The sequence below is a fragment of the Aulostomus chinensis genome, chromosome 9 (assembly GCF_037954235.1).
Source record: "Aulostomus chinensis isolate RoL2024-O1b breed Wild chromosome 9, RoL_Achi_v1.0, whole genome shotgun sequence".
In the NCBI taxonomy this organism is placed as follows: Eukaryota; Metazoa; Chordata; class Actinopteri; order Syngnathiformes; family Aulostomidae; genus Aulostomus; species Aulostomus chinensis.
Genome location: NC_141328.1, coordinates 1,890,001 through 1,902,548, shown reverse-complemented (window position 1 = coordinate 1,902,548; position 12,548 = coordinate 1,890,001). Strand labels below are relative to the sequence as shown.

The 12,548-nt window shown below is 50.6% G+C and overlaps 1 protein-coding gene across 4 annotated transcripts in view; it reads right to left on the bottom strand.

The window, feature by feature from the left end:
- The window catches only part of nckap5l (NCK-associated protein 5-like), a 31,009-nt gene that overhangs the window by 8,202 nt on the left and 10,259 nt on the right, over nt 1-12,548 (bottom strand). For 2 of the 4 annotated variants that reach the window (XM_086213031.1, XM_086213034.1), the window contains exons 2-6: nt 8,034-8,118; nt 1,532-1,672; nt 570-638; nt 448-486; nt 215-334 (exon numbers count right to left, since the gene is read on the bottom strand). In XM_086213031.1, coding sequence (XP_086069157.1) covers nt 215-334; nt 448-486; nt 570-638; nt 1,532-1,672 — 369 coding nt within the window. In that variant the 5' untranslated portion in view covers nt 8,034-8,118. Of the gene's footprint in view, nt 1-214; nt 335-447; nt 487-569; nt 639-1,531; nt 1,673-8,033; nt 8,119-10,060; nt 10,390-12,548 lie in introns of those variants that run through there. The other 2 variants (XM_086213032.1, XM_086213033.1) reach the window with 2 other exon arrangements.

Sequence of the window (12,548 nt, the reverse complement as noted above, 5' to 3'; positions counted from 1 at the left end):
CCCCTACGGTACTGAGCACTGGTAAGGGGCTAAACTTGGTTTGAGGGAATTCTCCTCAGTTCAGCTTTAACGTTTGTTGTTGTTTCCTTGTCTAAATCCCGCTCCTACATTACCCATAATGCATGCTGGCCACCTATCCTGCACGTCATGTCGTGTCCTCCTGCCTCACGTTTCCTCAGCAGATCCGTTCATTTCCTTCACGCTGCTGACTCACCTGGTAGTGAGCGGTGGGCTGGTTGGGCAGCTTCTGCTGAAACAGCTCACACAGCGCTCGGTTCTGCCTCTCCAGGTCAAACACCAACATCTTCAGCTTGATGCACTCCTCTCTCAGATCCTGTCGACGACACACACACACGCGCGCGCGCACACACACACACAGCAGTGAGATGATGGTGAGCGAACATCAGGCTGGACGAAGGCAGACAGCGGCGTGTGGCTCTGTGTCACCTTCTGGTTGAGCAGCGCCTGGACCACGTGGTTGGCCACCTGATCACGAGAGAACACACACGTTTATGGTCCGCCTGGAGTTACCGACCGCCACTTTAGCATCTCCACATAGATGAACTCACCTCATCCAAGCATCTCTCGTAAGCTTCCCTCTGGCTCTCATTAGCCAACATCAGGGCAGAATTCTCCGCCTGCGACAGAAACAACAATTACTGCCGATAGTTCATGCGTTTCCAGCCCAGCCGAACTAAAAATACACCACGACGCAACGATGAAACAGACACAACAAACCTTCAATATCACTTTGAAAAACACACAGAAGTTTGCTTCTCTGCTGCACTAAAAGTTCCACTCCTGAAGCAAGACAGCTTTTAATTAGGGTTGGAGCATCGCACGCGGTGCTGTGAACTGAGAGTCTGACAATCAAGTACTTTGTTTTCCCACTTTAGCAACTGAGAAGGTTAGAAAACATTTGTATTGATAAAAACATTTGTTTATTTTAGGACAATAAGTTTGCTGTTCATCATTTTTTTGAGCCAGACAAGCAGACAGAGACTCTCTTGAATACTATGGAGCTCCACTGGTCAGCTAAACCGCTAGTTAGCTTAGCTTAGCTTAGCTAACTGACAAACAATAACACTTCTGTTTTCAGCCGTTCGCTCACGCAAAATGTACGTGCCTGGCTCTTCCTGCATCCAGAGTCACAAATAAGTGATACAAGAGGAGAAAACTTCTTCATGAGCTACTGGTGAGTACTTGAAAGTTAAACTACACTTTTTTGGTGGAGCGTCACTCTCACCATCATCAACCTCATTTCTAATATCAGCGCTCCAAAAAGGAAACTGAAGGTGGTTTCATCGTTCATTCCTGAGCTCTGAAAAACGTGGCAATCAAGTCATGAATGTAACAACAGAATCTTAACAGCAGTATGAAGCTACAGTCGCACCGCGAGAACTTCAAAATAAAGGCACACCAAAGAGGACCGTGAATCGACCTATCAATAACGATCAGTGGATTCTTGGTGACTATTACACCTCTGGTTGCAACTCCACCTGACACATCAGTAATCTGCCGGCTTCCTCACCTCCAGCTCCTTCAGGCGGTCCATCAGCTCACTGCTGTTGTCCTCCAGGTACGACTCCACGTCTCCCTCCTCGCCCTCCTCGTCCGAGCCAAAGTCCTCGTCGCACATTCTCTGTTCCGTCTCATCAGACATTGTTCTCATCTGGAACGCAGAGAATGACATGGCGGTGATAGTGTTATCACCGCCATGGAAACACAGGCAGAAATACTGGTGACGGTGCTAAAAATGTCCTCTGCTTTTGGGTTTTTAAAGTTTATATTTGTGATGAACTCGTCAGGAAACTGACTGACAGCTGCACTGATCATTCGCTGACGTCTTCCAACCAGCGGCTAAACTACTTTACTCATCGAAGGCAGAAGGAGAAGCTGCTGTAGCGAAGCAGCTGGAGCTGAAATGTTTACGGAGAATCGATCCTCCGGCTGCATGAGGAGGCTTAAACTGCTGCTTGCTGTTGTTGATCGTCTCCAGCAGCTTCCAGCAGCAACTGTGAGCTCAGTGTTTTGACCCAGAAGTCATGCAGGGAAAACTTCATGATTCGAGACATCTGATGGTGAGTAAGTGGTAAACAAGACACTTCTCTGAGCGGCCGGTGAATGAGAGCTATATGTGGAGACAATATCCTGCAGCTCCGCAATGTCTGAATAAGCGCCTCCACATTCAGACATCAACAACAGAGCCTCCACGAGTCCGAGGTAACCCAGGTGATGCGCGCGAGCCGACCCGCTGCAGTAGACGGCGGTCAGCTGCTCCCTCACATGCTGCTCTCATCCACCATCACACACTCCTCTTACGTGAGGTTCAGAGTTTGTTGGTTACCGGCAGCGCAGATCTCTACAGAGGAAGCTGATCCAGGATGCAGCACAGCTCACCAAGTAGCAGCACCGCAGAGGACGCCGCCTGAAACGTTTCACATGGGCTGTGGAGGACGATAAGCCCATCTCGCCATATTCCTGCAGCACATCAACTGAACAAACCGCAGCCCCACGCTGAGCGCGCAGGCTGCAGATCTGCGAGCGTGCTGCAGGGCGAGGGCCCGGCTGGCGGGGGAGCTGGGCGCGTCCGAGTGGACTCCAACGCCACATCTTAGGGAGTCATCGGAGCGGATGAGACCAGGCTGATTCTGTGGCTGGAGGCCAATCAGGACCTGGCACAGTTGGTGGAGGTGTTAAACCTGACAAATGTGTCACCACACACAGGAAGAGTCGCGTGTTCATCACAGCTCAACCACGAGTCCGTCCTCCGGAACCTTGGAGGAACTTCAGAAATCCTCATCAGTCTCACATTTGTAAACACAGTACTTCTATGTAGTTATTCTAACTTTGCTTTTACAATGTTTACGTGACCTTCACAGTACTAGTACGTAGTTCATAGTACCTGTAGATCATTAATAGAACATCTCGTGGTTTGAGAGGCGATGCGACGAAGCAGAGCAACACTGTCGTAATCGTCTGAGGATCCGTAGTCAAACCGACCAACGTTTGTCACACGGAGCCGCTGATCACGTCTCACGTCTTTACGCCGATGGAGGTGGTCGACGCGTAGAACATTCAGAGAACCTGCAGTTAGCATTCACCACTCATCCATCAGTCAGTCTCTCCCTCATCTGACCCCCTGCTGGTCGAGGCAGACGGCCGCCCCCATAGGTCGCCAGAGCCGTTTCAGAGGTTCTTGCTCATTAGAGAATTGTTGGTTCTCTAAAACGAAACTATTTAACCAAATCAAAGCAGGAGGTTCCACTCTCGCCGGAAGTGCCATGAAACAACCGTAGTTGTGATTTCACGCTGCGTAAAAAGACAAACTGATCTCTCAGTCTCGTCACGGACGGAAAAACATGTTTCAAATTCAAAAAATCTCATTCAGACTTGAGGCCCTCCTGGTTACGACAGCAGCGGCTGAACTGTTCAGGCTCGCCAAAAGGAAGAAAATATTCACGACACATTTTCATGATCCAAGTCTCAGACGAGAGGAAACGAAGCGTTCAGACTTCACGTCTCCGGCAAGAAGACCAACACCAGGCTTGTCAACGTTGGCATCAGGGTGAACTCGTTACACACTAGGGCTGCACAGTTTGATGGAATTGGAATAATTTTGACTAATATTGCAATAAAATTTGCACCATTAGTGGGAAAACACATTTTTTCACCGCTGCTCTCTTATTAAAGTGCTGATGAGGGTTTTTTGGGGGAAGCAGAGGTTTTCTTCTGTCTGTGGACGACGGCGAGTAGGCGGGACCTCCACCACCGTGCTGGACTCAAGACGCTGTTTGGGGACACAATCAGTCTTTGACAAGTGTTCAATTGGAATGTTGCAGGAGGCCACATTACAATTCCAGTTCCATCACTAAACAAGCACACAGTATAAAAACCACTCCTCTGAAATGTTCAGTAGCTTCCAGAGCCCTGTGAGACATTACTGCTGCAACCTGAGCCGTCGGCTGAGCGTTTACAGGAAGTTTATTGAGCGTCACTGGCTGGAGGATTGTAAACCCCCCAGGGACAAACCTGAGCAGCCCCGTCCAGAGCGGAGGGTGCTAATTGAGCTGCGATTGACTCGAGACAGTCAAATCCAGGCGTATAATGGAGGGCGGATCAATTCAGCCCATCTGAGGACGGAAGCAGGTACCAGCCGTCCGTCTGACCCTGAGGAGGCAGCAACACTGAGTGCTCTTCTCTCCTCTACCACACATTAAAGCTCCGGGCAGCAGGGCAGAGAGCTCACGTGGAAATTACAGCACGGACCAAAAGACAACAAAAGTGATGCTAAATATAACGAGGAACCGCCGCCACAGCTGCTGCGGTTTCCTTTCATGTGCAAGAGTCACAAGCTGCAAACGCCACCCGAAAGAAGACGCGCGGTGTCCCGCTGCCGGACCGTCATCTGGAGGGCATAAAGGCTTCAGTCATCATGAGTATCGACATTAGCATCTGCTGGAGACACGCACGGCACTGCTGGCTGCATCATTGTCATCGCTGTGGTTTCACTGAGCACACAGAGGCTCATTGAGAGGCCGAGGAGCAACCCGGCGGGCCGCAGTGCCAGGGAGCTCCTTCCGTCAAGTTGGGCTGGCAGACGAACGGCCGCTGTCAGAGCTGGCGGAGACGCCACAGAGGGAATGAAAGGAGAGGTAACGCTGCCTCCACTGCCGAGTGGCCTCGCTGCCCGCCGGCGTCTTTCATCTGCCTACAACAGACTGATGCAATATTCTGCAGAGGAGCGCAGCCATCAGCAGCAGCAGCAGCACACACCTCACCTCTGCTCCGATGGGAGCGAGACTCTGATGTACCAGTCTCACACTCACTCCGGCGTGATGAGGACGACGTGGGCGGTGCTTCTATTTCCATCTTATCAGTCTGAACACACACATCTGAGTTGTTTTAGGGCATCTGATGGAACACAGTGATAAGAACAAAAACGTCGCCTGAGGCAGAAATGAAACTCATCTGAGGATACGGGGATGAATCATTGCAGAGGAGAAGAGAGTGACACACTGAACACCCTTGGAGTGACAAATGGGTGCAGCAGCACATGCGCTTCCCAGTAAGACCAGTATGACGGCAGCTGGTTTGGTGTTTGCATATTTTCAGACATCCAGTTGAATTCTAATTGAATCAAATTTATTTGAATCCATGCATTTCTGGGTAAAAGAGTGGCTACATGAGCTGCGATGGGCTCCGACTCACAGCTCCTCATCCTGTCATTACAACAACAACACAACACTACGTCCCTCGCGCCGCCGCTGGCGCTCACGCTGATGTGAGCTACTTCATAGGTGCGAACACGCCGTCTGATGTTCAACACACAAGGGTCGAACAGCTTCAGGAGCTGCCATCACAGGAAGTGAAAGCGTCCGATGAGGGTAAAATTAACCCTCCACATCATGGCACGAAATATTTGCAGAAGTGTAAAACCGCAGAGACACAACACAGCAAACGAGGTGCTAATAAAAATGAGAAGGAGAGGTCAGAGGGAGCCGACCGACAAGACTGGAGGTCAAATTCAGCGCCGAGGCTTCTTTTGTTGGGATAAACCGGCGTCCTCTCCCCGCAGTCTCTGAATCAGACACGGCTGAGTGTAAACAAAGTGCAGCGAGGCGCAGCGTTCACAGCTTTAGGTTCCACTCACTGAACAAAACAGGCCGGATCATGTGTTCACCTCTCAGCCAAGTGAGCATGTGGTGCTTTTGTTCCCTCTAAAATGACTCAAATGGACACCTGAACACCGGCGCGCATTCATGCACTAACCAACAGAGGGGAACCTGACACCAGAGGAGAACTAGCATGTCGTCTACCACCAAGAAGCAGCCACGCTGCCTTCAGAACCAATGAGCCAGCAGGCAGTGACGGCCAGTTTGGCTCCTTACGGTGTGAACCACTGACACACAACCCTGGTCTCCTTTACAGTGACGCCAGAATCCACCAACAAGCCTGGTGACAAACCGTCACACACAAGACAAAAACTAATGACAAATACCAAGTCATTGTTCAGTTGGTTAAGAATTAAACAGCATTCGTTTAGTTAATTAAGTGTTTTATGTCATTAAAAGTTATTCTCTCACAGGTGTGTGTGTGTGTGGGGGGGGGGGCAGCAGTGTGTAGGGGTCTCCCCTCAGACAGCACTTACAGTAACACACTCCCAACATTTTCCAGGCACATACAGGACTATTACTGTATAATTGGATCCCATAGACGGGCGATTGTCCAGCTCAGCCAGCATAAAATCACTCCTTTATAAGTTTCTGACTCTTGGAAAGTCAGAAAAACACTGATTTACAAATACATGCTGCTTCAGTGTTGAAGAATTCTCTCTGACGTGATCAAATAATGGATAGAAACACCACCACCAGAGACCCAGAAAACAAACTGACAAGCAAAGCTCCTCTGGACACACAAAAGACAATGTCGATGTTGTGACCACAGTGGAAAGAAGAAGCACTGTTGCCACAGTTAGCGCTCAGCCTACAGTTAGCGCTCAGGCTACAGTAAGCGCTCAGGCTACAGTTAGCGCTCAGGCTACAGTTAGCACTCAGGCTACAGTTAGCGCTCAGGCTACAGTTAGCACTCAGGCTACAGTAAGCGCTCAGGCTACAGTAAGCGCTCAGGCTACAATTAGCGCTCAGGCTACAGTTTGCACTCAGGCTACAGTAAGCGCTCAGGCTACAATTAGCGCTCAGGCTACAATTAGCGCTCAGGCTACAGTTAGCGCTCAGGCTACAGTTAGCGCTCAGGCTACAGTAAACGCTCAGCCTACAGTTAGCGCTCAGGCTACAGTAAACGCTCAGGCTACAGTTAGCACTCAGGCTACAGTAAACGCTCAGGCTACAGTAAGCACACTGCATAGCCATCTCTCAGGCCACAGCTAGCTCTCAGGCTACTGTTTGCTCTCAGGAAACATTTAGCGCTCAGGCTGCTGTTAGCTCTCAGCCTACTGTTAGCTCTCAGGCTACAGCTACAGTAGCTAGCCTCGATTAACAGCTCCATCTCCCTGAAGGAAATGGTGGCTGTCATTTATTCTTTTAATGTTCTGATGTCACCATCACATTCCATCTCTGAGGAGAATCTCTTGCTGCAGATTAGTGGCACTTCTGCAAACCCGAGTCACCTGCAGTATTTTCTACTCTGTTCAGACTCGCACAGCAAGACTATTGTGTTCACACTGAAAACTGCCTACGCCAGCATTGAGAAGAAAAATGTCAGGCATCCCGACAGAGTGCTATCGCTAAGCAGAATTGCTAATAGCGCTGGTATCATGCATTTCTGATCAATTCCCGGTCCCTAACCTGAGTAAGCACCGATTCAACAAACTGCAGTTGTACATCTACAGTCCCTCTGGTTCATCATCAATTATGAAACATGAAAACACATTTTCTGTTCGGTTGAAGCTGGATCTCTGTTGTCTCTGGTCACCATTGCTAATTTCCTGTGGCAGCCATATTGGATTATTGATTTTTACTGGGGCTGTCAACTGGCCTTAAAAAAATGTAATCAATCAATGCTTGTAATTAATAAGTCTGAGTTATACATCAGTTTTTGCCATGACAACCATTTAAATTCAAACAGAACCCTTTCTACTGTTCTTAAGCAACAAAATATGATCAGCAGAACATCTCAGGCCTCGGTTCCACAGGAAGTAACAGCACCAGGACCAGCAGCTCTTCCTACTCTTCCTCTTCTTCCTTTGTTTCCCAGCAGACGAGCTGGAGCCTGGGCTCATTACTGCCCTCCACTGGTTATCAGCAGCTCTTCAATTACAAGCTCAATACACGCATGAGGTCAAGGGTGTTATTAATTGTGTTTGATTGATTTTTCTATGTTATATTTTTCAAATTTAGTCAGTTACTTTAGTCAGTTACTTTGCCAGCTGTAATTTTCACATAATCTTAAAATCTCTTGAATGCAGCCGAGGATTTTCTGCTTCATTGTTTGGCTGCCAGCAGTGCCGGCTGGCTGGGTACCCGCGTGAGGCCGCTACGGTCTCTAGTCCTCAGTCCTTCATTCCAACACACCTGGGTTCCAGCTCTCGTTGTGACCCTTGAAGAGGATTCCGGCTCCCGTCAGGCACCGCTGTCTCCCAACAATAAAACCAAGGACCTGAGGAAGAGAAGAAAACATTCTGAGCTCGATGGCGAGACGGAACCTGACGTCTCCGTGAATCATTAGACGGAACCCAGAGGACTGGATGTGTGATAACGGAATCCTGAAACCTTTGATGGCAGGAGGTTGGCCCAATGTCACCTCTGAGCCGGGCTGTGGCAGCAGGCTGCAGCTTCCTGTGAGTGAACAGGAAACCGGGAGGAGAGGAAGACGCTGCCGTGCCCTCGGGAGGCACCAGACGCCTGCCATGCCAAGACCACAAGCCCCCATCCTCCATCTCTTCCTCAATCTCTCGTCTCCCCTTTCATCTCTGAGTCATTGTTAAGTGTAATGAAAGAAAGATGAATAATTCAGCAGAGGCAGCGCTGAGGACCCCCCCTTTTATGTCTTTCTGATGAAACGGAGTGATTTTTTTTTCAAGGGATTCCCAATTAACCGTTTCTAGCTTTGTTTTATTGAAAGCCTAAATGGGACACCTCGCCTGCTGCAACCTGCGTTCTGTCTCATCACCACTGATTTGTTTAGGCACCAAGCTCCCGCATTAACTCTTCATTTCCAACAGCAGTCGACGGGGGGGCGGGGCCTGATCCTCGGAGATCATGTCAAACTGAAATGGGATTAGAGGTGTTGAGCATCTGCCCTCTCAGTCTGGGCTTTAATAGAGAAGGAGCAGGTCATGTGGTCCGGCCGAGTCCTCCTCGGTACACCTGGTGCTGACCGTGATCTCTGATCCGTGTCATGGAGCACCATCACAAAGGCAGCACCCCCCCCCCCCCCCCCCCACAAAGAAACCCGGGACCTCATTGATTGCACCAGTATCTGTTTCATGACTGATCTTTCGGAGCTGGACGCTGAGAAAACGATGAAATATTGAGAGGTTTGGCGAGATGTTGCTGATGAGATTCATAGAATGGAACGAGGGCAAGCTGGAGAGAGGAGAGAAATCAAAGGCGACTCAGTCGAAGTGGAGAGAAGAAACGCACAAAAGCTTCTTAAATCATGTCAGTCGCACTGGGATTTGGCGTAGGCAAGGCCGTCTCAGGATATGTCAAACACCAGCCTTCCATCTGCCAACTGGGAGACGTGCAGATTGAAGTTCTTGCTGGGTAGGCAGTGAGTGCGTAGGCGGAGCATGTAAACAATGTGACAAAAACCTAAATCTTTAGTTGGCAGGATTAAATCAAATCAGGGGAATCTTTCCCCACAAAAATGTAGGCCAAAGACGCGTTTACCACGTTACTGTCGACGTCTTTCCGGCAGTTTGTGATGGACATCAAAGAGAAGGAGACGTGAGTGAGACAGAATCAGGCTGGCGGCGTCCCCGGCGCTGCTCCCCCTCTGATGTTGGGCTTTATGAAGAATTTTACACAAGCAATATTTGGGATGAGGAGATGAGGCAGGAGGTGGGGGAGGGGTTGGAGGAGGGGAGCTCCCTTCCCAAAAAGGCCTGAAAGGTTGGATGTGCGCCATGGATGTCTGAGAGCAATCAAACAGAACGCAGGGAACCTCAAATCTGTGCCAGGCAACCTCCACACCCATGGCAGGAAACGCATCATCGGCCCTCCATCTCTCATTTTTCTGGTCCTCTCCTATCAAACCCACATTCACGCTGCCGTAGCCGCTTGGCGGATTTATGACACTTTGTTAGCTACAACCAAAACAAGCCTCCATGAGCCTACATTGCAGCAGCCTGCGTACGGCACGTGCTACCAGAACACGCTTCCTGCCCTGCCGAAGCGCTAGCTAGCCCACTGGATCAATGCTACGTGACGCCAACTCATCTCACGCCTGCTGTCAAGTCAGCAGCAGGAAACATGTTTCCTCTCACTGTCACATCATTCTCCTGCAGCTGCTTCACCTCCGCACACGAGCACACACAAACCAGCACAAGCTGCACCAGTGATTCCATTTCCCTCCCTGTGGTACCAGTGCTGCTCACCTTCCTGCCGCCGGTGCCTTCACTGTCATCCAGTCATCCGAGATCTCCTCTCAGCAGCGTGAAATCTAAGGCACCAAAAGAGGAACCGAGGGGCGACAGAGAACCTTACATTTCTGGTTTCCGGCTGTGGGGGAGATGATTTTCCCTCCCGCTAGAAGCGCCGTCACCCTCGGCGTGTGACGAGGAAGCCGGTTTCCTCTACGCTGCTACTGGCCTGTCCTTGGGCACCAGCGTTGTGAGCGTGTCGCTGCTGTCTGCAGAGGCTGCCATGTCTCCCATTGTTCCAGGGCGAGTGAGGCAGGCTTCCTACCCCGATAGACCCTGCCTACTACAACAGCTGTGGACCAGCCCCCACCTCCCCGGCTGCCTCCTCCTCCTCCTCCTCCTCCTCCAACTCCTGCCTCTGCTGCTGCTGCTGCTGCTGCTGCTAAACATTAACCCTGCAGCTGCTGGCTCAGGCCATAAAGAGGAAGAGAGGGGGGTTGTGTTTCAAAAAGAGACCCCTCCATGTCACGGACAAAGGAACGTAAGAGAGAGAGAGAGAGAGAGAGAGAGAGAGAGAGAGAGAGAGAGAGAGAGAGAGAGAGAGAGAGAGAGAGAGAGAGGGAGGGAGAGAAAGAGAGAGAGAGAGAGAGAGAGAGGATATCCGACAGCCAGGATGAAGTGAGGGAGTCCTGCACAGAGCTGTTGGCTGCCCTAGAAAGAAAACAGGCTCTGAGCTAAGAGGATTGTCTTTCTCAGTCACACTGGTGAGGAGTGCTGGACGGAGTCCTGAGTGACGGAGGAATCAAGGCAGTCGCTGGAGACTTGGGTGGGGGTTCAAGGCTGCTGCTGTTACTAATGCCGCCGCTATTCTCATGGCTGAATCATGACTTTATTCACTGTCTTTTCTCCTTTCCCATGGAGTGACCCGCGAACCGCTGGGTTCACCGACCCAGACCAAACTCATCATAGAAATCAATCAATTCTGTCCCAATGCCGGCTGACCAGGAGCTGGCGCGTCACGTTCGACATCATGAACGCCGCCAGCACGTTGCTTAGAGTTGAAAATAGTTGTCAAAACAACCCCAGAGCAGGATCTGGGTCTGGTGAACCCTCAGCAGGGAGGACAGTGATGGAGTCTCTGTGTTTTTAGCTTCAGTCTGGTTTCCTCACAACATGGAGGTTAGCATGTCGCTGCTGGACGAGATGAGAAGAGCAGCCGGATTTACCAGCAGACACCACGAGTTATCAATATTCCTCCCGTACGGTTGATGGCGGAGCTCCGGCCGCTCCTCATGAGAGACTGGAAACGCCTGCACATCACCAGATCAACACGAGGCTTCTCTGCGGCGCGGGTTTGGTCTCAAGTCCACCAACACCCAAGTAAAGATTAAAAACCTGAAGGTACCGAACATCGAGAGCTCAGAATAGAAGCTCTGTTCACCAGCAGGTCCAGTGCACATCCGTGTTCATCAGAACATACTACACGCATGACACAGACCCCGCCCACAACAGCCTGCTCAGCCTCCGGCAGACTGGTTGGCGCTGACCAGGTTATTTGGGTATCATAATGATGTTGATATCACGAACCCGCGATCAACAGACGCGTTTCTTCTTCGCCGGGTCGTCATGTGACAGACGCCGAGATCTCAGTTTGGCGCTCTGATATTTCATCAACACAACCGTCTCGATTAAAAGCCCACCAGAGTGCGGCCTCACGTCGGGGCTACAGAAACGACGACTGGATGATGTCATCACTCTGGAACGGCGACTAGATCGGGATTCACCTTTTTACGAAGACAATTTGAATCTTTAAATGCGTTTTTTTTATTCTCGATCATTTATGACATCACAGCTGTGTCATCCTACAAAACCAAAGACACATTTGAAGTCCTCCAACTTCGGCTGTGACCCTGCTGTTACCATGGAGACGAACTGATCACCGAGGTCACTCTGAGTGAATATGCGGAGATTCCTGGCATTTACTCTGTCTTGTCTGGACTGGTCGGTTCTCTGGAGGAATGGCGGCGGCGGTGTGATGACCTCGCCGGGATTTTCACCCAGGGTGACTCACATCTCGCCCTCACGCTCCAGACATACCAGACACACTGAAGCGAGTCTGCTGACGAGATGAGCGGGCAGCAGCAGGAGCGCCGGAGCCGTGGAGGATCACGTCGCCACTCCGGACCACAGATCCATGAACCCTCGTTGGAGAGCTGAGTGATGATTTCTCTGATTTGACCCGAATTGAGTCGACAGGAGTGTGACCCGCATCGACCGGACCCCCCAGCAGACTTCCTCTGGTGAGGCCGCGGCGCCCCAGGCTGCTCACATGCTCGTCACTTGTTTCAAGCTATTGTCAGTCGGATGAAACTGGTTTGGCGAGTGTCGTCCTGCCCCACATTCACACGTTCAATTTTCTGTGTGTGGAATGCAGGAAAGTCCTTTCATGATGAACGCAGACGCTGATAAAACCAATATGGGACAGAAAAAAGACTTCATGCGC